The 27,325-nt window shown below is 37.9% G+C and overlaps 3 protein-coding genes across 6 annotated transcripts; 1 reads left to right on the top strand and 2 right to left on the bottom strand.

Annotated features, from left to right (window-relative positions):
• Positions 1–8,288: 8,288 nt before the first annotated feature.
• LOC126798264 (calmodulin-like) lies at positions 8,289–10,415 on the bottom strand. 2 transcript variants are annotated; one of them, XM_050525178.1, is made up of 5 exons: positions 10,334–10,415; positions 10,081–10,217; positions 9,622–9,779; positions 9,403–9,483; positions 8,289–8,487 (listed from the first exon to the last, which is right to left on the bottom strand). In XM_050525178.1, exons 2-5 carry the CDS (start codon positions 10,169–10,171, stop codon positions 8,350–8,352), a joined length of 468 nt encoding a protein of 155 aa, XP_050381135.1. In that variant the 5' UTR covers positions 10,172–10,217; positions 10,334–10,415; the 3' UTR covers positions 8,289–8,349. The 2 variants fall into 2 exon arrangements, with proteins under 2 accessions (XP_050381135.1, XP_050381136.1); XM_050525179.1 differs by having other exon boundaries at positions 9,637–9,779.
• Positions 10,416–13,923: 3,508 nt separating this feature from the next.
• Positions 13,924–18,649, top strand: LOC126798270 (uncharacterized). The gene is made up of 4 exons (XM_050525186.1): positions 13,924–14,263; positions 14,519–14,713; positions 17,147–17,328; positions 18,060–18,649. Exons 1-4 carry the CDS (start codon positions 13,972–13,974, stop codon positions 18,363–18,365), a joined length of 975 nt encoding a protein of 324 aa, XP_050381143.1. The 5' UTR covers positions 13,924–13,971; the 3' UTR covers positions 18,366–18,649.
• Positions 18,650–19,524: 875 nt separating this feature from the next.
• Positions 19,525–26,835, bottom strand: LOC126798178 (GDP-mannose 3,5-epimerase 2). 3 transcript variants are annotated; one of them, XM_050525047.1, is made up of 8 exons: positions 26,692–26,835; positions 25,675–26,082; positions 25,417–25,510; positions 25,205–25,334; positions 24,980–25,112; positions 24,348–24,555; positions 24,158–24,218; positions 19,525–19,923 (listed from the first exon to the last, which is right to left on the bottom strand). In XM_050525047.1, exons 2-8 carry the CDS (start codon positions 26,079–26,081, stop codon positions 19,829–19,831), a joined length of 1,128 nt encoding a protein of 375 aa, XP_050381004.1. In that variant the 5' UTR covers position 26,082; positions 26,692–26,835; the 3' UTR covers positions 19,525–19,828. The 3 variants fall into 3 exon arrangements, with proteins under 3 accessions (XP_050381004.1, XP_050381003.1, XP_050381002.1); XM_050525046.1 differs by lacking the exons at positions 24,158–24,218; positions 24,348–24,555; positions 24,980–25,112; ... (2 more) ...; positions 25,675–26,082; positions 26,692–26,835 and adding exons at positions 20,096–20,303; positions 20,775–20,907; positions 21,000–21,129; ... (1 more) ...; positions 21,442–21,852; positions 22,467–22,753 and having other exon boundaries at positions 19,525–19,984; XM_050525045.1 differs by lacking the exons at positions 24,158–24,218; positions 24,348–24,555; positions 24,980–25,112; ... (2 more) ...; positions 25,675–26,082; positions 26,692–26,835 and adding exons at positions 20,096–20,303; positions 20,775–20,907; positions 21,000–21,129; ... (1 more) ...; positions 21,442–21,852; positions 22,029–22,069 and having other exon boundaries at positions 19,525–19,984.
• Positions 26,836–27,325: the final 490 nt, after the last annotated feature.

Raw genomic sequence — 27,325 nt, 5'->3', positions numbered from 1 at the left:
TGGAGGTAGGCGGCGATTCGAGGCTTAATCCTTGACGCGTGGTTCCAGGGATGAGGAGGAGCGGTGGCGAGCTTGCCTCGAGCACGTCGTCGATGTGGAAGCACGGCGATGAGATCCCCCGAGCTTCAAGGTGGCGAGTCGCGGCTCGTCGTGTCCAGGGGTGACTGAGGGCGGTCGAGCGACGTCTTTGGGGTGGGTGGTGAGTCTCACGGCAACCGGTGAGGCTAGATCGCCGGTGGGCAGTGAGGGAGAGAGAGAGGGAGACTCGGGAGAGCGAGAGGGAGAAAGTGAGAGGGAGGCGGAGAGAAACTGAGGGTTTCCAAAAGTGGAAACCCTAATCACAAATCATTCTATTTATACTCGTTTCCAAATCGGAAACTAACTTCCGACGTTAATAACTTTTACCTCTGTCGTCCGATTTGAACGTGTCACATGTCCACGCACTCGTATCGACGAGCTCTACAACTTTCGTGAAGGAAGTTTTCGCAACCGATCGACGGAATAAAAGTCGATATAAACGTTACGGAAATGTAACGTTTTTCAATTTAAACGTTCCGAGGACGTTTCCTTTTCTCGTTTACTAACGTCGCAACCAATTACGTTCATTCTAATAAAATTCGAAATTTTATAGAATTCCAAATCAAACTAAAATGTTTGAAATTTAGGGTTATTACAATCTACCCCCCTTAAAGGAATTTCGTCCCGAAATTCAAACTCACTCAACAAATAACAGTGGATATCTGGTCATCATGTCTGACTCTAGCTCCCATGATGCATCACCCTCATCGTGGTGACTCCACAATACCTTGACTAGCTCCACATCTTTCCTCCGAAGCTTCTTTGTGGACCTATCCAGGATACGAACCGGCTCAACCACAAAGGTGGCCTTTTCCTTCACCTCAATGGTGTTATGATCGATCACATATGCGACACATCAGGATCATACTTCCTCAACATGGAAATGTAGAAAACATTGTAAACGTCCGACATGCTAGTAGGCAAGGCTAGTTTTCCCACCTTCTCGAGAATCTCAAAGGCCCGACATACCTCCGCCAACTTTTCTTTCTTGTCAAATCTCACTACACCCAACTTTGGCCCAACAGGTAGGTGATCGACATGGTCTACCTTAAGTGCCTCATAGGGTATCATGCCGATGCTGGAATGGTAACTGTCGTTGTAAGCACTCAATCGATCCTCAAATGATCTTCCCAGTTACCTATAATATCCAGTATATATGCTCTCAGCATGTCCTCCATTGCCTCAACTCTCTTCCAACACCCAATCCGTCACGTGTTCTAACATTAACAGCCACATGTGAGTCACCAAAACATAATGGTGCTTCCGGTAGAGATGTCAACATACCCCCTTTGTCTAATTCACCCCTCCCTTGCGGTTATCAGACAATTCTCCCATCATGAGCTTGCCCACCCACTATGCATGGTCAAGACTCTCAATATCTAACACGAGTCAGAATAAATATTTAACACATACCTACTACTTGCATCACACACATCGGTTTCCAAGGAGATCGTACTTATATTCACAACAGTACCGTTACGATTTCACCTCAACCCATCACTAGAACCATGAATCTACCATTCCTTCCCATCTACAAACAATCTCCGTTCATGATTATCTTTTATAAATCATCAAAGGTTATTGTGCATGTTACTCATCCAGCACCTCCTTTGTAATGGTAACTCGATAAGGGTCTTAACTCACTGAGTCCACGACCACAACATAACCCTACCTTTGACTAAGAATTACTCTCGAACAGTTCACCAGAGATTTGACTAATATCCTCACAAGCCAGTAGAGAATCACTGCCGTTATCACAAGAGCGACGCATCATGCATCCTATCACCCTCACCAAAACTTACCGTCGAAAATTAATTACAACTTCTTGCTTCCATGAGTGGTATGCCACAATTTGGGGTTCAGACAAAGAAGGTATTTATCTCACAACGGTGGAGCATGAAAATTAGGTGAACTTTACAGCGCAAAATCCAACACGACCACAACTGAGATATACTTTACCCCTTGGTTCATACATGCCTCTAATGCATGACATACGGTCTCACACAAATGCCCCAGTGCATCATCTAAGATATTGGTTTCTCCCACCGTTGTAGTACTAATAAGTTTAGTAATTACTTCAACAGAACCCGATATTAGGTCCACCATCTCCTCAAAACTAACCCAAAATGATCGCCATATCACCACTCTAAACAGTTGTTTCTTTACTTTCATTAAGAACCCTCATGGCCAACGCATTCGGCCAAAATAACTTCTCTGCAAGCAGTAATATAATTGATTACTCTTTATTGTAAAATGTATCCCTTGTTGAACACTTCAGTCAACTTCCCCTTATCCAAAAATAAACAATCTGATGCATAGAGGAAAAGAATCTCTAAGTCTCCAACACTAACGCCACTTACAGTTGAAAAGAAAATTTAGTCCTCAACCATTTCTTTACCAGTTAGAAGGTACTTGTCACGACCAATTCGTTAAAACACCACTAAGCTAAGGTCATCTCATACCTTACCTTCAATAGAGTCACTTCACCGCCATTGCGTCTCATTTGGACCTGTGGCATTGTGAAGTTCCAATCCCCAACACCAAAATATTTAAATCCTGAAAGATCAGCGTTCTCAATTAAATGCTCATCTAGCAAAATAATTAATTCGTGACGTCAAAATGAAATCTCTTTAACACATTAGATTTCTTGCTCAGCCAAGAACAATGTGTAACTTCAATTGTCAAAGTCCGAAACAAAACGAGTTAGAACGCAACAACGACGTAATGTGAATCTCAGTTTAATAATTGTATCACCACCTTAAGGACGTATCACACACATCATCAATCCTAGGTAAATGATACATAGTCTTGATGGTCACCTTAATCATTCCCCTATACTTCACACTCAACCGCATGAGACTTCTTTCTTAGTCACGAATAACACCGGCACAACTCAAGCTGAGACACTAGGTTTGATGAACCCTAGGTCTAATATGTCATCTATCTGCTCTTTCAATTCTTTAAACTCGTTCTTTCCCAATCCCATAAGGCGCCTTTGTTACAGATGCTATACCAAGCACATCATCAATAAAGAATTCAACAACTCTCGAAGAAGGTAACTCAGTATCTCCTGAAACACCTCACTATACTCGAATAGTAGAACAATGTATGTGATAGCTACTTCTAGATCCACAAACTCCACATTTGCCAAGACTCTAGCTATCATGGCATTATCCGACTCGAGGCACAGATACGAAACTCTGGTATCCTGGGTCTATGAAAGAACTCATCACGTCAACACAATCAATCACCGCGTACTGCGGCCTCAACAAATCAATTCCTCAGATCACATCATAGTGTGGTCCGGAATCACTATCAATTAAGCAGAGAACTCTCTACTTCCAATCACAATAGGACAAGCCGTTCATTGTCTCCAATTTCGAGGAACACTCCAAAAGCGAAGTGACACATAAAGAGTTTCCCATAGGCGTAGGAATCAATCCTAACCCCTCCACTGCCAACTATCAATAAATGAATGTGGCTATCATCCTCTTCTCTAACTCAGAGTACTCAATCATCACCAAGTAAGTCCCAATACTCCGATCCAATGGTCCGCTACCATATGATCCAAGCGTCATGAAATGACAGCACTAGCAGCTCACTCATGTTCGTAATCAACCTCAACACACGACTATCGTCTCTAACGATAGCAACAAGATCAACTTGTCTTTCCAGTGGAGCAGCCTCCTTATAAAGGTTCTATACATTACGAACTCGGCCTGCAGCCCTAACTCGGCCTCGACCTTTCGTCCGTCCTCGGCCCTGTCCACGGCCATTTTCCAAATTCATCACCATTCAACAATCAACACTCAGTCATATATGTGAAGTCTCGAATTCGACAAAATAGATCCAACCAATATCAATCATGAAATTTCAGAAGAAGGTGAATCATCGGAGTATCGTCACAATACTCTCTACAGGACCAAACCATAAGGTATGGCTCCTAACACTCTCGCGTACCCGACGACATATCAATACCGAGGAGCATGTGATGGGTGCCCGCCTGCAGTCGGATCATCGCTCCCGGATGATATTGATAATCGCCAAATACACACTTAGGCTCTGATACCAACTGTAACGACCCCAAAATTTCGAGCTTAAAAACTCAAAATTCTAAAGTCGTTAAACACCAAACAATCTCAAATAAATAGAAATCATTAAAGCGTAACAGCGGATCACATCTGAGTTTAAAATATAACTCAGTCAAGCCGATTATTACAAACCCAAATGATAATTCAACATATAACAAATGGAATTGTATAATCCTCACAACCTCACAAATAAAATCACACCAAATCGCACACACAATCCACGCTGGAACCTCACCACGACTGGATGCGATTGACTTCGAGTCTTCGGAGTCGTCACTCAATCACCACTACTCAGCACCTGCGGAAGTATCCCCTACACCATTGTAATTGGTGCACCGGGATTGCAACACAAACCCGGTAAGCTTTACAGCTCGTATGAGTAAAATATTAAAATAACTCTCGTCTCATAAAAGACACAACTCCACATCAACACAGCATAATGAAAATCATGAGACAACGAGCAACCCATCTGGTTACTCTAATACTTTCACAAAATGGTAACTAATGAGCGCTGGTACACATCCGTTACCCCTCACTTAGTATACCGCTGATGTTGGGTAACCACCCGCCACCCAACATCCAAACAAGCTGAGTACCCATGATCAGATAACCACCCGTTACCTCCATGCAGTACTATGGCAGACAGACTAGAGCTCTAACTGTATCGTAACTTTCGCCCGGCCAAAGGCTAGGTTCCGACTTGCCTCACATGTACAATAATCTCACATCATATTGTACCACACATCACGTCCGAAGACAAATCACAATATTTCACATTTTCCGTGATAAAATCATGTACAATAATCACTCATCATATTGTACGTTTTAAAACTTTCACAATATATCCATAATAAAAACCATAACAGTATATTATATAGCAAACTATATATATTCGTATTTATTTACCATTTATACCGCATATACATAGTCCACTATATCCTATACATGTCATATTTCATAAACACCTGAAAAATTACGTACGATAATCTCACATCATATCGTACCATTGAAATCACATACACATGCACAATTTTTCTGTCACCGAAATGACTATTTTCAATGAATTAATAACAGTAAGTAATTTAATGAACTATATATATATATGTACTTATTACCATTTATACTGTATATATGTAGCTCACTAAATTATATACATGTTGTAATTCATCTAATAAACACACTTGCAAAAATGTTGAATCACCGCGAGGGTAGATTCGTAAATCAGTGAGATTTTACTCACCTTACTGACTTGAGCGTAATCCTCAATTTCCGATAATAATCCATTTCCTCGATTTAGCGATCACCTTAAAAAGATAAAAACCAGCATTTAGAATCGTTTCGTAAACCTTTAAATGCCAAAACAGTAATATACGGTTACTGTTCAGCAATTTTGGTTTATACGAAGTTACTGTTCACTATTCACGGTTACTGTACAATACTCAATTAATACGTATTTCTGTACGTATAAATATTAAATACGTATTTCTGTACGTATAAATAATAATACGTATTTTTGTACGTATAAATATTAATACGTATTTCTGTACGTATAAATATTAATACGTATTTCTGTACGTATAAATATTATATACGTATTTCTGTGCGTATAAATATTAAATACGTATTTCTGTACGTATAAATAATAATACGTATTTTTGTACGTATACGTACGATTTAAATGTAATTACAATTCAGTAATAAAATTTACTAAATTACCCTTTTACAAATTACATTTTACATTTACTGAAAGTAATTTATAATTACATTTACCGAAGGTAAAATTTAATTACATTTACCGCAGTAAATAAAAATTACATTTACTTTTACCGTACACAGTAAATTACCAAAATACCCTTCTGTCAAAACTGTCCCACCGTCGCACGTGGCGGCGCGTGTGGCACACGCGCCACCTCCGGCGGGCCGCGCGTGGGGCCCACGCGCCGGGGCTAACCACGGCGCGTATCACGCCACCGCCTCCTCCAAAACCACCCTCTTCCTTCCCTCTATCCTCCTACGGTCCTAGGCAGCCCCTCCGCCACCTCAGACCTCCCCACGCGCCGCCTCTAGGCGGCGGTATCTCTCACAAAACTTCATCCTCCGATCTCCACACATCCATCCCAAAATCATCCAAAATCATCACACAACATCAATATCATCATTCCTTACCTTGATTGCACGGCGGAGCCCTTGAATCGACGATGGTGAAGCTTGAGGTGCCGGCGGAGGAGATCGAGCAGTAGTGGAGGTAGGCGGCGATTCGAGGCTTAATCCTTGACGCGTGGTTCCAGGGATGAGGAGGAGCGGTGGCGAGCTTGCCTCGAGCACGTCGTCGATGTGGAAGCACGGCGATGAGATCCCCCGAGCTTCAAGGTGGCGAGTCGCGGCTCGTCGTGTCCAGGGGTGACTGAGGGCGGTCGAGCGACGTCTTTGGGGTGGGTGGTGAGTCTCACGGCAACCGGTGAGGCTAGATCGCCGGTGGGCAGTGAGGGAGAGAGAGAGGGAGACTCGGGAGAGCGAGAGGGAGAAAGTGAGAGGGAGGCGGAGAGAAACTGAGGGTTTCCAAAAGTGGAAACCCTAATCACAAATCATTCTATTTATACTCGTTTCCAAATCGGAAACTAACTTCCGACGTTAATAACTTTTACCTCTGTCGTCCGATTTGAACGTGTCACATGTCCACGCACTCGTATCGACGAGCTCTACAACTTTCGTGAAGGAAGTTTTCGCAACCGATCGACGGAATAAAAGTCGATATAAACGTTACGGAAATGTAACGTTTTTCAATTTAAACGTTCCGAGGACGTTTCCTTTTCTCGTTTACTAACGTCGCAACCAATTACGTTCATTCTAATAAAATTCGAAATTTTATAGAATTCCAAATCAAACTAAAATGTTTGAAATTTAGGGTTATTACAAGCAGATTTGGAGGGTTTACTCTGAAGATTTCTTTTTTATGTTTGTGGTGAGGATTGAGTGAATTTTACATTTCCATTGGTTATAATACTGAGGTATAAACTGGTTATGAATTATTTAAGTCGACTGAGTCATGTTGTGGACTCAGTTTCAATACGATGTTATGATAAGATGATTTCATTATATTTAATATTGTTTTAGAGTTTTCATTGCTTCGAATTCGAATTTTTATCATTCGAATTTTGGGGTTGTGACAATCAGTGTCAACCTTCACTTTGAAAGCTAAGCAATTGAGGTAGAAAAAGTAGCCAGAGAGAAATGTTAAGAATATAGGTTATGTTGAAAGGTCAGTGCCAGCCCTAGGGCAAGAGCAAGTAGGCTCAAGCCTAGGGCCCTACATTTTAAGGGGGTCTCAATTAAAAAAAGAAAAGAAAAGGGGAATTAAATTGGCTAATTACTATTTTAGTAATGAGAAGTTAGCATTATTCACTAAACAAGCATGCGATTAAAATAAAATAAAGTCTTAACTTTTTATAATTAGTGTGTTTCTATATAAGTTTAACAAGTTACCACCATTCATTCTCAAGTTTTTTCTAAAACATGTAAAACATCATAAAATAATCGTAATTTGTTGAAATTTAAACTTATGAGCTATTAATATTTTTTTTTTTGTGTTTAAGATTTTCTTAAGCATCTATTTTAGGGCCCTCAAAATATTTTCCGCCTTAAGCCTCCTTAGACACAGGGCCGGCCAGTTGAAAAGTTATTTCAGTTAATAGGCTTTATAAGACTATATAAAGAAAATTATGTACTCTTTTGTTTCTAACCAAGAATATACAAAGATGTAGTCTTTTTAAGATCTGATTTTGCTCTCTTTATTTTTCTTTACTTCTTGTGTATTTTCAATTGAATAAACCATAAACTCAACACGAAAAACGTAAAAGGCAATGTGATATGATTTTTACGACTTGAATTTAGTCTTGCATTCTAGAATGCTTTTATAACATACTATACTTATTATACCCTTAACACATTTAATTCAAAGTACGTAATTCTTTCAATTCTTGTACCTATGTTGGCGCTGCAAAATGAAAATCTACATTGGCTCCGGACATGATTAATGACATTAGTTATATAGACATGACAACGTACTCTGCTTTCCTTGTGACTGATAATCGACCAATCGCATTATTTTCCCAGCTGATGTATATATAATATTATAATGTGATGAATACATGAAAATAAATACATAGTTTATCTAAATAGGTCACCAAGCAGCTAACATCATTCTCACAAATTCTTCATAATTGACTAAGCCATCACCATCCAAATCAGCTTCTCTGATCATTTGCTCTACCTCTTCTTCTGTCAATCTTTCTCCCAGATTGATCATCACATTCCTCAACTGCAAAACCCACATAAACCACACATGAAATAATCAAAATCTCATATATATGAACGTCGATCGATCGAGTCAATTTTTCATTAGCTTAAGACAGAAGAATGACAAATTAAGATTCGCCTACAATTGAAGCAAAGTACTACATGTAATATGTTTTTGGTACATACACCTTTTGGTGTCCTCAGTGGCTTAGTACAATATGCAAACATGTGCACAAACAAAATGTTGACAAAGATATATATATATATATACATATATATATATATATATACATATATATATATATATAGTCTCTATCTAGAGTGAAGCTTCACTCTGAAATTACAGAGTGAAGTTTCAATTTTGACACACTTTTCGGTCAAATATTTTCACCATAAGTGATTCAATATTTAGGTATGATATTCAAGATCATCTGTACAAAATTTCATCTAATTCGGACATCGTTAAAGTATTGAAATTCGATTAAATCAATTAATGAATAAAAATTGTTCAACGTGAACCGTTCGTGTATATCTCAATTTTGAAAACTCAAACCATTATCAAATTGGATGAAACTTTGTAGAGATGATCTTAAATAACATACCTAAATATTGAATAGTTTATGGTGAAAAAAATTAACCGAAAAGTGTGCCAAAATTGAAACTTCACTCTGTAATTTCAGAGTGAAGCTTCACTCTGAATAAAGACTATATATATATATATATATATATATATATAATGAGTTTTAACAGATGAAGAAATAAACCTATATATATGCGATGAAGGGTGATCGAGAGAGATGATACATGTACGTACGTAGTAATATCAAACACCACAGATGTATTAGTTCCAATCATATATAGCTAGCTAGAGGTGTTCGTACGTTTTCAGAAATGGTTTATATGGATGTGAATAAAGATTCAAGAGGAAATATCTAACCTCATTAGGTGAAATGTAGCCATCTTGATCCTTATCGAACACTTTGAAAGCTTCTTTCAGTTCTTCGTCCGCGTCATTTTCCTATATATAGTCGTATGAACACAATATCAAACAACACCGTTTATTCAACTTAACTGGCTTTGGAAATTATATTCAGAGTGTTGTTGGCAAACAAGCAAGATATTAATACTAAATCTGACTAATTATTTAAATAATTACCTTCATTTTCCTCACCATGACATTGAGGAACTCCCCAAATTCTATGGTTCCGTTGCCGTCCATATCAACTTCGCTTATCATGTTCTGCAGTTCTTCTGCCGTCGGATTTTGATCCACCGATTTGATCGCGGTGGCAAGTTCTTCGATGGTAATGCATCCTAACGAATATTTGAACAAAAACAAAGTCGTCAAGGATATAATATAACGCCTCGAATCAGATTAATGAGATGATACATCCGCTGCTCGACTGGAACGAAATCTATGATTTTTTTTTTTTTAAGTTGGGTGAATGATATGATGTTGGCCTAAAACCGTAAAGATCGACCATGCCAGAAATATGCAGTACGTCAAACATGTAAGAAGATGATCATAACCTACTCTACGTAGGAGCTAATTAACCTCAGTTTGGGATATATACATAATTAAGCTATAAACTCAGAGTAAAATTTAGACCCTTACCATCTCCATCCTTATCAAAGAGACAGAAAGCTTCCTGAAAATCAGCCATTTGTTCTTCACTTAGAACCTCTCCCATATTGAAACCTTTCATACTCTTGATTTCAAACCAACTTTCTCTACTTTCGCAGGGATCTATATATGGAATTATGGATAGATGTTTATGCTCTATGGATCTTCACCTGAGATTGATCAAGAAGAAGTCGTACTTCCACTCTGCCAGGACTACTATTTATATCTTCTAGTCCCAGCTCTTGGGGGTCTGCAGCCTAATGTCCTTCACAATTCACATGCAGCTGTTTGATATAAATAGGGGGTCCAAGTGAGAAATTGTTAAAATGAGCGGGCTGTTCATTCGTCAAGTTAATTAAGATTGACACGCACATCTTTTTTTGGTCTTGGTTGATGGTGTAACTATGACCAGAAGTACTCATACTCCATAGTTGTCAATCTTATGGAGTCCACCTTAATGACTATGATTGCTGATAGCCTGATACTTATCTGAAATATATCGATTAATTACTTTCTTGCTCAATTCGCGTGCATGTATGTTAGCATTTTCTTCAATTTTTCTCCTTAAAATCGGGGATATAATTAATTTATATATAAATATGTACGTGGATGCAGATCTAATATACTAATTAATCATCTGTTTACTCAGATTTCAACTCAGACGTACTCCAACATTATTTTTATTAGCCCCATCAAGCACGTACTGGAACCATGGAACGTACGTTTGAAAATAAGGTGTTATTAAAATGTACCAGCAAATCTCCAAATGTACCCAAAACAATATAATTTACCCTTAAATTACCAATTTTGTCCTTCCTCTCAAACGATGAGACCAGAAAAACTGTGAAAAGTCATAAAACCATGACGATGGATCTGCTTTTGTTTAGTGTTAGCTTGTACTTCTAAACCAACAACCATAAATTAATAGCTTTTTCCAGTCTCAGTTACTTATAAGCGGTACGAAGCTAGCATACATAGTTATATCCTCGTGGCGGATCCAGGATCCTGAACCCGTCTAAACTAATTATAAGTAGTTTTCTCTCCATTATTTTGAAGATTTTGACCCTAACGGAAGACTCATGAGAAGAAATTTCTTCCAAGGGAAGTGTAGAACTATAGTATAAGGTATTTTAGATTTCAACTAAATGCTAGTAGAAAGTGTATTGTTAGACAAAAATATGAAAAAAAAAATACTTTAACCAATAAAAGGAATGATGTGCAGAAGTACTGGTAAAAAGCAAATGAGAAATAGGCTAACTCTACCAGGACTCGAACACCTGACTAGTAAGTAGTAAGATACAAGGTTGACAAAATGTCATCTGAGCCAGACCTGCAATGATGTATAACATGTATCTCATTTTTAATTTATCAGAATCTTGTTTGGGCTTAAGCCGTGATAGCCTTCCAAGTGGATCCGCCACTGCTCATATTGCGTACCCGCATTCATGTTCGTCTTGGCTCCACCATATATAACTGCCATCAAATCATCTCTCTGAATTAAGTATCTTAAGTGGGGGTTATTCTACTATGATTCACAATATGCATCACACATCTGATGGTTGATAACATATATTATTTTTCTAACCTCACTCACAAAACAATGTCGACCGTCAGATATGTGATGTATAACAATATATGATATATATCATGCATCAATGTATACTATATTTTTTTCTTAAGTGGTACTTGAATGACACGCTCAAACTATGTATAGCATATGATCATAATTTCCATTCATTTAGTGGTTCAATTTATAATCAATATTCAAACGACTTTCTCTCTATTCAACTCTCTGGGACTATGTAGCACGGACACCGACACGAGTGTCCGTATTAGATACGATTCGATACGTAGACACGACATATATAAATTTTTTTGGATACGGACACGTGGTGGACACGTCAATTAAAGTTATTTTAATATATATATATATATTTATTAAAAAATTAATTTAAAAATTTTAAAATATTTAGATGTATATATATTAAAGTGTGCATAAATATAACAAAAACTGAATCTGTTGGAATGGTTGATGATTTGTTTGATCCTTTGGATGACCAAGGTTTGAATTCCACCACAAGCATTCTTTTTTTTTATCATGAGTTTCTCTCCTTATTTATATATATTAAAGTGTGCATAAATATATCAAAAACTGAGTCTGTTAGAATGGTTGAAGAGTTGTTGGGTGCTTTGGATGACCAACGTTCGATTCTCACCATAAACACTTTCACTTTTATTATGAGTTGTTGCGTGTCCGCGTGTCCGATTCTGACACTCGCGTGTCCGGACCGTGTTCAAATTGAGTTTGCGTGTCCGTATCCGTGTCGGACACGCAATACGGATCCTTGTCTGCGTGTGCGTGTCCGTGCTTCATAGCTCTGGGAAGAAGTTTGTTGGGTGTGAAAATTTTAATTGAATGACAATTTTGCTTTTTCTAGGGGTAAACAAAAAGTTTAAAACAAAATGTTAGAGTTAGGTATAATAAGAAATTTACTAAGTACATTTAGCAGCACTCTTGAAAATATTACGAGTAGATACTAAAACATCATTGTGAATTGGGGCAACTCGTAAGCTCAAACCTTCTTCTTGTTTCATACCTTGCTAATAGAATTGTATCTTTTGTAATTCTTCAATCACTACCTTTTTGTGAACCAAAACTATATCCTATACATTATTTTGTGCATGCATGGTATTCTCTTAATCACAAGGTCGTCATCAACTAGAGGAATCGAAAGCTACACTACTATCCTGATCAGTAATTCAAGTGAATCGATACAAACCTGAACCTGCCATTTTTATAACTGGTCATTTTTATATTTACAGCTTCTGTTAAATATAAGTCAATTCAAGTGGTGTATCATGTTTTCAATTATTGACGCAGTCACGCAGAGGGCATGCATGCTAGTCTAGCTGACTGAGTTGGTAAAGACTCTTAGAACATTCAAGACTTCACAGTTTGAAACTATGAATTGTTATGTTTCTGAATTCAAACTGCGAAATGGAATTAGCAGAGAAGATGAATGGTAAGCTTTAACAACACATCACATTCAACAGGCTACACATCACATTCCGCGTGCAAAAATCATATGATATATATGTTTCTCCTCGACTCCTTCAATATCGTATAAACAGTCAAACATGAATTGCCATATTCTTACGCCGCTCCACTTATATTAATCAGAGTGGAAAAAATGGAACTAGGTGATTGGCATATGGCGGTGGTTAACATTTTTGTATATATCAAATGGAAATATGCGGTTTTATCGTGTTGAATTGATTAACAATTTGAAACTTCGAGTCATTATCATTTCAACCGAGGCAATAAGTTGGAGTATCACAATTCATGTTCAAAGTCTCACCATATAGAATTCACTAATCACATATTCCAACCGAAAACAAAATCATGACAAAATAAATCAACTATCAACTTTCAAATTATCACGATTACCACTTCACATTCGAATTTCAGTACCGCATCTTATCTCTCACGCTAACTTCATATAAGTAAACACATCATAGTCTCTTTGATCATTTCACACGATACGATTTTAAAGTTGCAAATGACCCAAAATAACAACGGTAACACACTATAAAATTTTGTTACACTAAACGTAACATGTCTAATCAAGTAGACAATAATAATTGACAAATTCCAAGTTTGAGAAAATGTGAAACCTTGAGCCGACCTATTCGCGCTCGACTTAGGTTCCACTCAACAAAGACTCATTTTTTGTAATAACCATAAAGCCGAGGGTCTCAAACGAAAACCCTCTTTTATATTTTTGGGACATCAAAAGGGAAGATAAAAACAAACGACTAACAAGACCAGTTCAATTCCAAGTCTACACACTGCCTTCTCTCTCTCTCTCTCTCTCTCTGAAAATGTCGGACGGAGCTTTAACGGTCCTTGACGGCAGTCACCTGAGAGCCGTCGACCTCTCTCTACCCGACTCTGACGTCACCCTCACCGGAGGCCACGTCCTCGACCTAGCCGACTCGAAAGCCTCTTCGTCTCTCTTCGGCCTCTCGTTGCCTGAGGGACTCAAGTCCTCTGCTCTAAAACGCATCAATGTCCAAGCCGACGATGACGTCTTCCGACAAGCCGAGCTCGATCGCCACCAGGCCCTGAAGCTCGCCGGAGACTACATCGCCGCGATCGCAAATGAGTTGAAAGGTAATTCACTTTAGCTTGAGTTACACAACAACATCTGACCTGCATTACATTGTTTTGGTCGGAAACCGACCGTTTTGATAAGCTTAGGTTGTCTCTTTAGCCTGTCGAAATAAGAACAGTGTATCAATAATCAATGTGTTGATATCTTTATGTAGAAAATTGATTGTTTTCGAGATTTTAGAGTGGTTGGTTGGTGTTGTTAGGATGAAGTTGAGTTTTTTTTTGTGTGTTGAAAGTTTGGTGGTTTTGACTCAGATGATCCGATTGTGATATCTATATTGGATGGGAACACGATTAGGCTGTTTTTGGAGGATGAGGATGACTTTGCAATGCTGGCAGAGAATTTGTTCACTGATCTTGATACAGAAGATGTAGGAAAGCTGAATAAGAGCGTGATCCGGGGTGCGCTAGTTCACATGGGAGTTGAGATGGGCGTCCCTCCCGTTTCAGGTTATTCTTTGATTCAATCTGTGGCTCTAATTCTAGTGTTTTATAGTGGATTCTGCAGACATTGATTGAAATGTTCTTGTATTTGGTTGCCTAAGAATATCTTGTGTGATTTAAGTGTTTAGCTTTTGGAATATAGAAAGGGGTAGTGATCTATCTACATTAGGAGTTCATAAGGATCGATGCGGAAGAGACTAATGTTGATCCTAGCGAGTCACATTCACAAGGAAACACATTGTTCGGTTGTATAGAATGTGTGGCCGATACTTTTGAGTATCCTCTTTGTTTGTGCTCGCCTTAAGATACTTCACTCTTGCATTCTTAGTTCTAGGTTGCCTCATTATTTTGGCTAAAGAGCTACATCAGAGTAGTGAGAATGCATCTTCTCAAAAAAAAAAAAAAGGTAGTGAGAATGCAACTCCTCTGAAGCTCAGTGTCTATGGTTAACTGATAAATGATTAAGGATGGAAACCATCAGTAAGAACTTTCAACCATAATGCATATTATTATTTTTCAATACAATCTTGATTTTTCCCATAATGTCTTCGAGTCATGAATCTAGTTCTTATCCACATGTCAAGACTAGAGGAATATTGGCTTTATGTAACTTTTCTATAAAATTACTGATGGTTTGCACTCATGTCCGGAAACAGACATGCAACCTCAGATTGGAAAATGTTTGAAAAGCAGACGTGGTTGGGGTAAGCGTTTGTGAAAAGATTCACATATTTTGGGATGCAGATCCAAGGTTAGGGTAAGCATTTGTGCCTGACCACTAAACTACATCCTTAAGGCACGTGTAAGCATTTCTGCCTGACCAAAAGCATCCTTAGGTTATTGTATGCTTTCCATGTTGAAAGGAAGGTTAAACTGTCAAACATAATAGGTGCCTTTTCTTATACTACACTCCTGCAATTTTAGTGCTAGGTGTGTCTCATTTCTATTGTTGAACTTTAAGTAATATAGACCCTTATAGTGGACTGTTGCATCAGGGTAGTGAGAATGAAACTCCGTTGAAGATCTGGGTTCATGATTAAGTGATGCCTGAGGATGGAAACCATCATTAAGAGTTTTAAACCATAATGCATGTTTTGCTCTATAACAGCTTGAAATTTAACAGAAAAAAAACCTCCATGTCAGAAAGCTAAATGTTATCCGCATCTCAAGACTAGAGGAAAATTGGCTTCCATGTATCAATGTCTTGCTATAAAATTAGTGATGGTTTGCACTCATGTCTGGGAAACAGACATGCAACCTCTGTTTGTAAAATGTTTAGAACACAAACATGCATTATGCTGGAACATGTGTTAGAATCTGTGAAAAGATACACATGTTTCTGGGTGCACACACAAGATTAAGGTAAAATTTGTGCCTGACAGCTAAACACCATCCTTAAGGCACAGGATTATTTCCGTGCTGAAATGAAGGTGTAGCTGTCAAACTTAATAGGTGACTTCTCATCAAGAAGCCTCCTCTTAGTCATTTATACCTTTGTAAAAGGTTCTTGACCCACTAGAGTAGCCTGCATTTGCTGAGACAACATGTGCAGCCAGCATTACTGCATTACATCATTCAACTGTGATGTTCCCAGTCAGTATCTCCACCATTTAGTCAGACTGATAGAGTAAAACAAGAACTGACATTGATCAGCATAGCATCATCACAACTCATCTATATAGTTTCCACATTAGTCATTACCAAAGGGATAGATCTTGAATTTTGATAAATTGTATTTTTTCTTTTTGATATGGACAAGTTTCACTTATAATGGTTAACTTTTATTTGTTGCAGTACTAGGGTTGCATTTGTTAAGTGGTTTCGACATCACTTGTGTGAATGAAGATTCTTTTGCACAGCTCGGTCTTTCAGTCACATGCTTATATGGTGTTTGAAGTGTAGAGATTATGGATTAATTGAGTGAATGCATATTTTACAAAATGTAGAGTACCTTCCTTTTCTAAACTATGAAACCCTTCTGTGATATTTCTTCGACATGGTCTCTTGCTGAAATTATCGATTGTTTTAGAAATTGATAACTTCCTAACTGTACATTGTAGCAAGATTGCATGTCGGTTCTGAATTATTATATGATATTTCACTCTTGGAATCTTGGAGTCAAAGTGTCAAATGTGGTCTTCTCCATTATGTACAACTGTAAAAGTCTACAATTAGTGATTGTGTTACCTCTGTATGTGTGTGTTCTCCAAATAATCTATATTGATGTATGGCTGATTTCACAGTTACATATTTGAGCTCTAGCGATGAACTTCCTAATCTGGTCTCTACAACTTTTCACGTGTTTGTTTATCGACTTTTCTGTATAACCATCATCCTTTCCTTTATTCAATGAGAACGGGATCAATCACATGAATACTAACCAATATCAAATCTTGTTTCTAGTTTAGAGTTGATCATTTATGAAGTGTAATTTGACAGAATTTCCTCCACTAAGTGATATCTTGACGAAACATGAAGCTTATGGGGAAGAAGAACTTGGCCAAGCTCAATTTGCTGCATTACTGCAACCTATCCTACAAGAATTGGCAGAAGCCCTGGCAAAAAAGAATGTTGTCTTTATCCAGAACATTAAGATTGTGAATGGTTCAAAGCTGAGAAAGGTAGTTCCTTTTTCCGCATTCTCTTATTCCATTTTTTCTTTTTCTTAAACAAATTTTTTTTGCATCTCTGCCTCTCTAGTTGTTATATTGATCATGGATACTATTGACTTTTCTTTGACATAAAGCCTAATCCTGAGCTGCTTGAGTTGCTAGGTTCGTTCATCTAAAACCTATCATTGATCCTAGTCGCATATTTAGTCTGAACTCTGAACTATATACCTTGTTGTGCTGTTTAAAAAAGTAAGACTTTGTTGGAAAAAGAAAAATGATTGCATAGAAAGTTATAAACTTGAAATGAAGTACGCTACTGTCAGCTTAAAAACTTGGGAGATCCGGAGAAATTGAAAATCATTTGAAGTATCTAGATATTTATGGAAGTTAGACTGTAGATAAATAATATCCTGATGCAGTATTCTAGAATATTGTTTAGCTGGTTGGGATTTTCTGATTGAAGATATGCTAGACATTTTCTCATCTTTGGTAAAGAAAATAAAAATACCGATGTCTTATCTAATGATTGGTAAATACTCAGTAATCTTGATTATTTTGGAGCAATTAAGTTGGACGATGCACTTACTTGAAAATGTAAGTTTTGTTTAAGGAAGTGTGCTCTTTATTTATATAGAGACTGTTCATGATTTTGACAGTTGAAGTCTATTAATCTCTGGTCTAGAGTTATGTTATGTGAATTATAGTCGACAAGGTCTGATAAACTCCTGAAAACTATGCAGCTTTTGGCTGATGAGAAGCAACTGCGCGATGTTGTAGAGAAGATATCACAAGGGAAAAAGGATGACCTGGGGAGTGCAGAAGTAATCAGGACTTATCTTGAGAAAAATGGCCTAGAGTTGGGCTTGCCACCATCCAAAGGCAACGAGCCAGTGGCTATTTTATATGATCTAGTATTTGCTGAGCTTGAGGAAGACAAGAGTGCTCCCACAGGTGAAGATAAATTCGGAAATCTTGTGAAGAAGATCCTTGAGAAACTCGCGGAGCAGCTAGAAGGTAATCCTATATTTCATGATACTGAGCAGTGAGCACTGAGAGAAAGAGACAAGTTTACACCATCCTGTATATCAAAGTCTCAATGGCAGAGATTCTTGTTTGTGCAGATAACCCATTCGGAATATTGTTCACATGTTTCCCTTATCCATACAGAGCCATATGCAATAACTCAGTTAAACCTGTATGTTCTATGTAATATGTATTTGGCTTATTGCTTTGATAACACGGTCAGAACTTGATATTCAGCAGTCATTTCGAGTGGCAAAATATACGAAACAAGCTTTCTGATACAGATTGCTTCATTTTTCGATACAAATTGCTTCTTAGTTTCCCTACAATGTGTTACTCGTGTTTGCACTGTTTGGCATTGCTACTATGATTGCAGTACTAGCAATTCCTTGACAAGTGCTTTTCTGTGTATATCATCATGACCGACATCCGGCTTTTTTTAAAAGTGCTACAGAAAGAAGCACCAGCCTTTATCATTTGGAAATAGGTGATTTGATATGTCCTGCAAATCCTTGGTGGATTTTGTCGAGTCGAATTAGCCAATTGCTAGAGGTCATTTTCCATGGGAGGTGGGTATGAAGGAAAATAAAATGTACTTTTCTGATGTCCACGTTAATAAGATGGGATCCCCTTGTTTCCTTGGTGATCCTAAACCCTAATCACTCGGCCACGTCACTTCTGCTATTTTTGGCCACTCAAACGACTCGATGCAAGGTCATCACCTATCATAATGTAGTTGTTATCATCTTTCACAATCTACAAGTTGCACAAGGAATACATACCTTGTTGTTATACTACATGACCCGTCACATTACGCTTTAGATGAGATATTAAAAGATGATTCACCTAGCATTACTAGCATTCTCAGCGTTAAAAGTCGAACATATCCTAGATTGCAAGATCCAAACAAAGAATCTAGCTCACACTAGTAGCGCCTAATGTTTGAAGCCACCAAGACAGATGCAAGTTTTTTAACAGCTCTTCACTAATCAATAAAATTGAATCAGTAAATCACATCTCAAATTGTAGTATCTAAAAATATCATTGGAGAATATCCTTCCAATGAAAGGAACTGCAGCTAGAAAATCTAGTTGGGAAGATTGATGATTGTGATGGGAATATGATTTTGAGAATATGAATGTCAAATCTGTAGACATTATATTTGTCACGCTCGGACCAACATTGAAAGAGCAAAAAAGAGCAATTATCATATGAAGGAAATAACTGATACAACCCATAGGATTGAATTGATACAACTCCTAACTGAACTATTAGTTCAGCTGCAGAAAGAAGAATTTAAAGGCAATCTAAGCAGCAAACAGCTTTCGGAAGACACCCTATATTGTACAAAGGAAAGCAAAACAAATAGCTTAATCCACTTATTGTTCATGCATCATCACATTGATCACAAAGATACTTGACTCTGCGCCATAATATCATAACTGGATAAAAAGTTCCGAACTGCAGCTAGAATGCTTCAAACACATCACTCTTTACCATCAGCGGCACGAAGTGAACCAAGTTGAACCGGGGCTTGAGTTCCCACCACCTTAGATGACCCATAAACCGAGAGGTCAGTACCTTGCGCTTTCTCTTTCTCAATCTGTTCCTTGATCCAGAAGTATGTGAACCTCAGTCCATCCTGTCAAAAACAATAGGGAGCACAGTCAGCACATGTTGTCCAGTAATAAACTTAAACTTAAGAAACATTAAACTTGGAGCTAAGAAGCTGCAAATTGGATTCTATTTTTACCTTCAGCCTCATGGTAGGAGCCCAGCCAAGTTTCTCTTTGATCAGTGTGTTGTCAGAGTTACGACCACGGACACCCTCTGGCCCAGGAATGTGCTGAATAGGGAGCTTCTTGTTATCAAAGCTAAGAACAATCTCAGCCATTTCATTCATGCTGACCATCTCGTCACTTCCAATATTCACTGGCTCACGGAAGTCGGACTTTGTCAACCTAGCTCACAGAATGGAAAAGTTTACAACTGTGAATGTAAGCATATCAAACCAAAGACAGAATGTCAACATATGCGAAATCAGCCTAATTCCACATAAACTACACCACTTATACTCTTATAGGAATATGAATATTATCTACCAAAATACACTGCAAGTACCATGAGATAAATCATAGATTTCATTCTTCACGAGATGCAAGTGCTTCTCTGAGTAAACATTGGTTTGCCTTCATATCTATCATGATCATATAAATACTAAAGAGGAATCTTTGTGACCAACAACTTCAAAGTTATCCTTTAAATATGGTTCAAATTTCCAGCTGACTTTTTATTTTGTTATTTCATTATGAATCAACTAATCAGGCAAACTTTCTAAACCTTGTTGAAGAAGAACAATCTAATCTACTTAATTAATGACTCAAGAATTTCAATGAAAATGATTTTCATGCGTCGTAAGAAAAAGTACTTACCGGAGTACACCTTCAACACATTCATCAATGAAGGTGAATGATCGTGTCTGAAGTCCATCCCCCCACATCTCAAACTTATCAGTGGAAGTAAGAGCCTTTCTGCAGAAAGCAGCAGGAGCCTTTTCCCTACCACCTATATGACAGATCCAGGATAAAGCAACAAATTAGGCTACAATTGATAGAAGCATGCCTATACATTAACAAGAACCACAGCTAAGCACTTACCTTTCCAGGTTCCGAAAGGACCATAAATGTTGTGAAACCTTCCAATACGGCATTCAATTCCAAAGTCTTTGGTGTAGTGCTTGCACAACTCCTCAGTTGCAAGTTTCTCTAACCCATAAGCATCTTGAGGCTAGTAAGAAAGGTAGAAAGATCACGATAATCAAATATGTGAGAAGTAGATTCAAAGAACTTTAACAACAGAGCAACACACCTCTGCAGGCCAGGCATCCGCCTCCTTCAAGCTCACATTGGTTTCTAGCTGCTTAAACTCAGGATAAATACAAGCACTGGAAGCATAGAAAAATCTGCAGAAACCAGATGACAGATATAGAAAACTGTTAAGTATATCTCCAAAGTTAGAGGTAAGGTCTTACTCTCTAATTGAAATGTTAGGAATCCATATGCCTCAGTGCTCAAAATGTAAATGTTGAAGACCACAAACCTTTTCACTCCAGTGATCCTAGATGCTTCCAGCATGTTAAAGCTGATCATGGTATTGTTGTACATAATGACAGAGTGATTCGACTGAATGAACCCCATGCCACCCATATCAGCAGCAAGGTTGAACACATGATCAACATCCTTGGTCACTTTCAAGCAGTTATCCATGACCCTGAGATCCACAAGATGGAATTCATGGCAGAACATGTCTTCAGTCATGTGCTCATTCTTCTTCCAGTCAGAAGCAATAATGTAGTGGCCCTCATTTTTCAAACGGCGGGCAATGTGTGAGGCGATAAATCCACCAGCCCCTGTAATTGAAATTCGGAGCTTTTCTGAGGGCCAATAATGCTCCCTCTCAAGGGCCTCATAAGTGTATGCTCCATAGCCATTTTCACCAGTACTTCCCATACTGCAAGATAGATTGACTGCACACCATAAGGACTATAATATACCAATTACACGCATTCACAAATCAGTTTGTAACTTTGCTGAAGGAGCACAAAGAATCCTATTGCTACTTTTATATAAGTCCACACTGATACGAATGTAAAAGATTTAAGAGAAAACTACTAGAAAGCGAAGCACCTCCAGGAAAACAAAAGAACTCCATAGATTAGGAACAGCATGGAACTACAGAGAATAAGAATCAAAGGAAAATGTACAGATGTTTAGAACTGACTTAACTCAACTAAGTATCAACTATCAAGCCTTATATACTTCAAAACTAAATGTAAAAACATTGCCTTTCCATAAGCAGAAGCAAATTTCTACCAAAATCTCTGCGCATGAACATGTAAAGTAACTGTAATGAACAAGAGCTTATAACTGAGCTCTAAAACCTGTATACAAAACCACACCAGCATATGTATCATATATAAATGATATAATTATGCTGATTAAATAGGAACCAACAGAACCATTATAGAGCAAAGTAATGCAAACCCATAAAATAAAAATGCCATATAAAGAGCATAGGGATCACAGAAAATGAGAGGAACCCAGAAAACCAACTTGGGTTTATACCTGAAATGCGTAAAGTTTGGTGCTTTGAGGCTGCAGACGAAGAGAAGAAGAAGATGAGAGGTAAAGGGTTGTCAGTGAAGGAGGTAAGTGGGTATGGCTTCTGGGCTCTCTGCTATATATAGACATGGAGACACTGCAAACCAAACAAGGCCACAAGTTGTGCATATTTCTTATTCGCCGAAAATAATTGAGACAGAGACGCAGAGAAGATGAAGAGCATGATTCAGACTTAAGACATAAAGAGGCATGCTGCATGTAGATGGGGATGAGTACAAAGCAGAAGGTACAACTACTAGAAGTCTAGAACAAACATTTGAATTAACTGCTACAAGTCTTTTGGAAACACTAAACAAGTCTACAAACATAATATAGATAGATAAAACCATTGAACCTTAAACCAACAAAAACCTAAGGATTTAGCGCATGTTTGTTGGTTTTTGTTGGTCAGACACTAATCACACTATGCTCACTTTCTCAGTAATTTCAGCATTTTACATGTGCAGAGGAATTATATCTTGCGAGTTGAAAATCTAAAGCTCTTCTATCCCAATTCAAGATATGATGTAATTGAAATTTTGATGATTGATTCGCATAATTGAGATTTGCAAATCTGAATTCTTAATTGGTAGTTGATTTACATATACTCATGGCTGCATTGTGAACTGGGCCATTGAATTATGTTGATGGCTTAGTTTTTCTTGCTGTGAATAACTAGTTGACATCAACTTCTATATTTTTATAGTCAAGTATATCAATAAAACAACGGCCAGAAGGCATATTTCATCAAGATAAATACAATAGAAAGAAACAAGTTGCATATGGAAGAGATATTTTGTTCAAGATTCAATACTTTGACTACAGATTGAAGGGTGATCAAATAAACCAAAAGCTATACGGGTCTTGCAAGCTTTTCTAGTAAATATCCGACCAGTATAATTCTGTAAAATCTTGTGTAATGTTACATAGCTTATCACATAGTTGGGTCATACATGAGATGGAAGAACCTAGCAATCCAGCATTACTCAATGCTTTTTACTTGGTGCGGCTAGTAATATTGAAACCACCAAAACAGTTGCAAGTTTTAATATTTGGAATCTCATTGAAGAATATCCTGTTCAAGGGAAAGGAGTTGCGGCCAGAAATTCCAGTTGGGAGAGGGATGAGTTTGAGGGAATATGATTGTGAGGAGTATATGCATGTGAAATCTGTAATGGAATAAACCAGATGAGATAATGACATAAATTTGTCACATTACAAGGACAAAAAGTCCAAAAGTGATAAGCGCAGAAAGGGAGCAATTATCTTATTAAGAAATGAACTGATACAACTGATAACTGAACTATTGTTCAGTTGCAGAAAGAAAAATTTAGGCAATCTAAGCAGCAAATAGCTCCTGGAAGGCTGGATATACAATGAGGGCATAGAAATGATAGAATATCCCCTAAATTGTACAAAGAAGGGAAGCAAAACAAATAGCTCAATCCACTTATTGACCATGCATCATCACATAAATACTTGACTATGCGCCACAATATCATAACCGCATATACCAAATACTGGCTTTCCCAAGTGCAGCTAGAAGCCTTCATATGCACATCACTCTTTGCCATCAGCGGCACGAAGTGAACCAAGTTGAACTGGGGCTTGAGTTCCCACCACCTTAGATGATCCATAAATCGACAGGTCTGTACCTTGTGCTTTCTCTTTCTCAATCTGTTCCTTGATCCAGAAGTATGTGAACCTCAGTCCATCCTGTCAACAAAAAGGAAAGTCACCAAAATGTAAGGATTCCTGTAGTAAACAACAACTTAATTATAATTGAACTTGATGTTAAGAAGCTGCCAATGAGAACACTTTAGTATGATCTGATTCTATTATTACCTTCAGCCTCATGGTAGGAGCCCAGCCAAGTTTCTCTTTGATCAGTGTGTTGTCGGAGTTACGACCACGGACACCCTCTGGCCCAGGAATGTGCTGAATAGGCAGCTTCTTGTTATCAAAGCTAAGAACAATCTCAGCCATCTCATTCATGCTGACCATCTCGTCACTTCCAATATTGACTGGCTCACGGAAGTCAGACTTTGTCAACCTAAAACAGAATGAAAAAATTTAAAACCGTGAATGCAAACATTCCAAAACAAAGACAGAATTTCAACATATGCGAAATATGCCTCATTCCACATAAAATACACACTTATTGGGATTTGAAGTTGGCCAGCAAATAAGTTAGGTTGCTATAGCTGGTCACAGTAATCTACTAAATCTACCGTGAAATGATATTCATTTTTCATTAAAAACAAGTGCTTCTCTAAGTAATATATTGGTTTGCCTTCATATCTATCATTATCATATATATACTCGAGAATAATGTCTTTGTGATCAACAACTTCCAAGTTCAAATTCCATCTGATTTTTGCTAAGCCTTTTTCAAGCAGAACAAACTAATCTAATTAGCTAAAGACTCAAAAACTTCAGTGAAAACGATTCTCATACGTCTTAAAAAAAATTCTTACCGAAGTACACCTTCAACACATTCATCAATAAAGGTGAAGGATCGGGTCTGAAGTCCATCCCCCCACATCTCAAATTTATCAGTGGAAGTGAGAGCCTTTCTGCAGAATGCAGCAGGAGCCTTCTCCCTGCCCCCTATATGACAGAGATAGCATAAACCAAATTATAGGCTACAAACTAATAGAACCATTCATATATACTCACGATGACAACAGCTAAGCACATACCTTTCCAGGTTCCAAAAGGACCATAAATGTTGTGGAACCTTCCAATACGACACTCAATTCCAAAGTCTTTAGTGTAGTGCTTGCACAATTCCTCAGTTGCAAGTTTCTCTAAACCATAAGCATCTTGGGGCTAGAAACAAAAGTACAAAGACCAATTAGATTAGATACGTTGAGAACTAGATTCCAAAAGCCATAAGCTCATAGTAACGTACCTCTGCAGGCCAGGCATCCGCCTCCTTCAGGCTCACATTGGTTTCCAGCTGCTTAAACTCGGGATAAATACAAGCACTGGAAGCATAGAAGAACCTGCAGAAACCAGATAGCACATACAGAAACTGTTAAGAATATCTCCAAAGCCAGAGGTAAGGTCCCATTTTACAACTGAAATGTTAGGAATAAATATGCCCCCGGCAAAATGTGGTGAACGTTTTAGCACATGGACAAAATGTACTATGTTAAAGACCACAAACCTTTTCACTCCAGTGATCCTAGAGGCTTCCAGCATGTTAAAGCTGATCATGGTATTGTTGTACATAATGACAGAGTGATTGGACTGAATGAATCCCATGCCGCCCATATCAGCAGCAAGGTTAAAGACATGATCAACATCCTTGGTAACCTTCAAGCAGTTATCCATGACCCTGAGGTCCACAAGATGAAATTCATGGCAGAACATGTCTTCAGTCATGTGCTCATTCTTCTTCCAGTCAGAGGCAATAATGTAGTGGCCTTCATTCTTCAATCTGCGGGCAATGTGGGAGGCGATAAAGCCACCAGCCCCGGTAATTGAAATGCGTAGCTTTTCTGAGGGCCAGTAAGGCTCCCTCTCAAGGGCTTCATAGGTGTATGCTCCGTAGCCACTTTCTCCAGCACCCATTCTGCAATATACATTCACCACACAATGTAAGAACTTCAGTGCAAGAATGAAAGATACCATAACCGTTTACAAATCAGTTTACTAACTTTGCTGAAGGAGCACAAAGAATCTTATTGCTAATCATAAATTACTTCACACCATACACATGATTAACTATATAGATAACAAAAAGTACTGAATTGCACAGAAGGAGATTGAAATAAGTGAAGTATCAAGCCTAGTAACTTCAAAAAACCAAATGTAAAAACAATGCCTTTTCATAAGCAGAAGCTGACCAAATTCTCTTTAGAACAAGAAAAGTAACTCTAATGAACAAGAACTTATAACTGAGCATAGAATTTGGTATTGCTTTGTTTAACCTGTCGAAAGTAAAATACAACAAAATTACATTGAACTTCGAAACAAGCATTCATCCCAGTGAACAAAAAGGAATGAAATTTAAGCACACAAAGAAACCTTCTTTACAAAACCATAACAAAAACCATTATAGAGCAGATTAAAGCAAACCCATCAAATACTACAACCTAAACATCAACATACAAATGCCATGAAAGAGCATAGGGAACATAGAAAGTGAGAGAAACCCAGAAAACCCAGTTAAGGGGTTTACCTGAAATGCGTGAAGGTTGAAGATGAAGAGAAGAAGAAGATATTAGGTAAAGGGTTCTGAGAGAAGGAGGTGATGATGGGTATAGATTCTAACACCGCGCGCTATATATAGAACTTGGGACACAACACAACACAACACAACCCAACCAAACAAGGCCACACAAGTTTTATTGTATATACTTTTTCTAATTGGCCCAAAAATAATTGAGACAGAGACACAAATATGAGTGCAAAACTGCAAAAGTGTTTGGAAGAAAAGTGCTTTTCCATGTGGGAGATTATTTTAGCTTTTGGTGACTAACCATTGGAGGCACTTTTGTGAGTACGGATTCCATACGAGATTGATTGACAGAATGAGAAGATTCCGGGATAGGAGGACTAGAATTGAGGCTGGCTTCGCTTGGGACCAGGAGAAAGTACTCGGAAATTTCTCTCTTTGTTGGTTTTACCTTTGGTAATTGATTTTGGTAAATTTCTGATAGTGTCCTATTTGGTATTTTGGTATGTCAGAATCCAACTCAAACTCATATATATGTCCATTTTGGTGTTCATTGTGTACCAAATGACATCTGTGCTTTATGCACCTTCCTTTTTCTTCATTTTCCTTTGTGATTTTGTATCTGTCCATACATTCC

Source organism: Argentina anserina, chromosome 6 (genome assembly GCF_933775445.1).
Source record: "Argentina anserina chromosome 6, drPotAnse1.1, whole genome shotgun sequence".
NCBI classification, from domain to species: domain Eukaryota; kingdom Viridiplantae; phylum Streptophyta; class Magnoliopsida; order Rosales; family Rosaceae; genus Argentina; species Argentina anserina.
The sequence above is the reverse complement of the archived record's forward strand: the minus strand, read 5'-3'. Positions and strand labels throughout refer to the sequence as shown.

Coding starts and splice junctions, on each gene's coding strand:
- LOC126798264 (XM_050525178.1), bottom strand. CDS start 10,171: ATGAAAGGTTTCAATATGGGAGAGGTTCTAAGTGAAGAACAAATGGCT. Junction 9,484..9,621: donor TCATGGTGAGGAAAATGAAG/GTAATTATTTAA, acceptor GACTATATATAG/GAAAATGACGCGGACGAAGA. Junction 8,488..9,402: donor GCTACATTTCACCTAATGAG/GTTAGATATTTC, acceptor TGGGTTTTGCAG/TTGAGGAATGTGATGATCAA.
- LOC126798270 (XM_050525186.1), top strand. CDS start 13,972: ATGTCGGACGGAGCTTTAACGGTCCTTGACGGCAGTCACCTGAGAGCC. Junction 14,714..17,146: donor GGGCGTCCCTCCCGTTTCAG/GTTATTCTTTGA, acceptor GTAATTTGACAG/AATTTCCTCCACTAAGTGAT. Junction 17,329..18,059: donor ATGGTTCAAAGCTGAGAAAG/GTAGTTCCTTTT, acceptor AAAACTATGCAG/CTTTTGGCTGATGAGAAGCA.
- LOC126798178 (XM_050525045.1), bottom strand. CDS start 22,069: ATGCTGTTCCTAATCTATGGAGTTCTTTTGTTTTCCTGGAG. Junction 21,305..21,441: donor AGGATCACTGGAGTGAAAAG/GTTTGTGGTCTT, acceptor TGGTTTCTGCAG/ATTTTTCTATGCTTCCAGTG. Junction 20,304..20,774: donor TGTGTTGAAGGTGTACTCCG/GTAAGTACTTTT, acceptor TCTGTGAGCTAG/GTTGACAAAGTCCGACTTCC.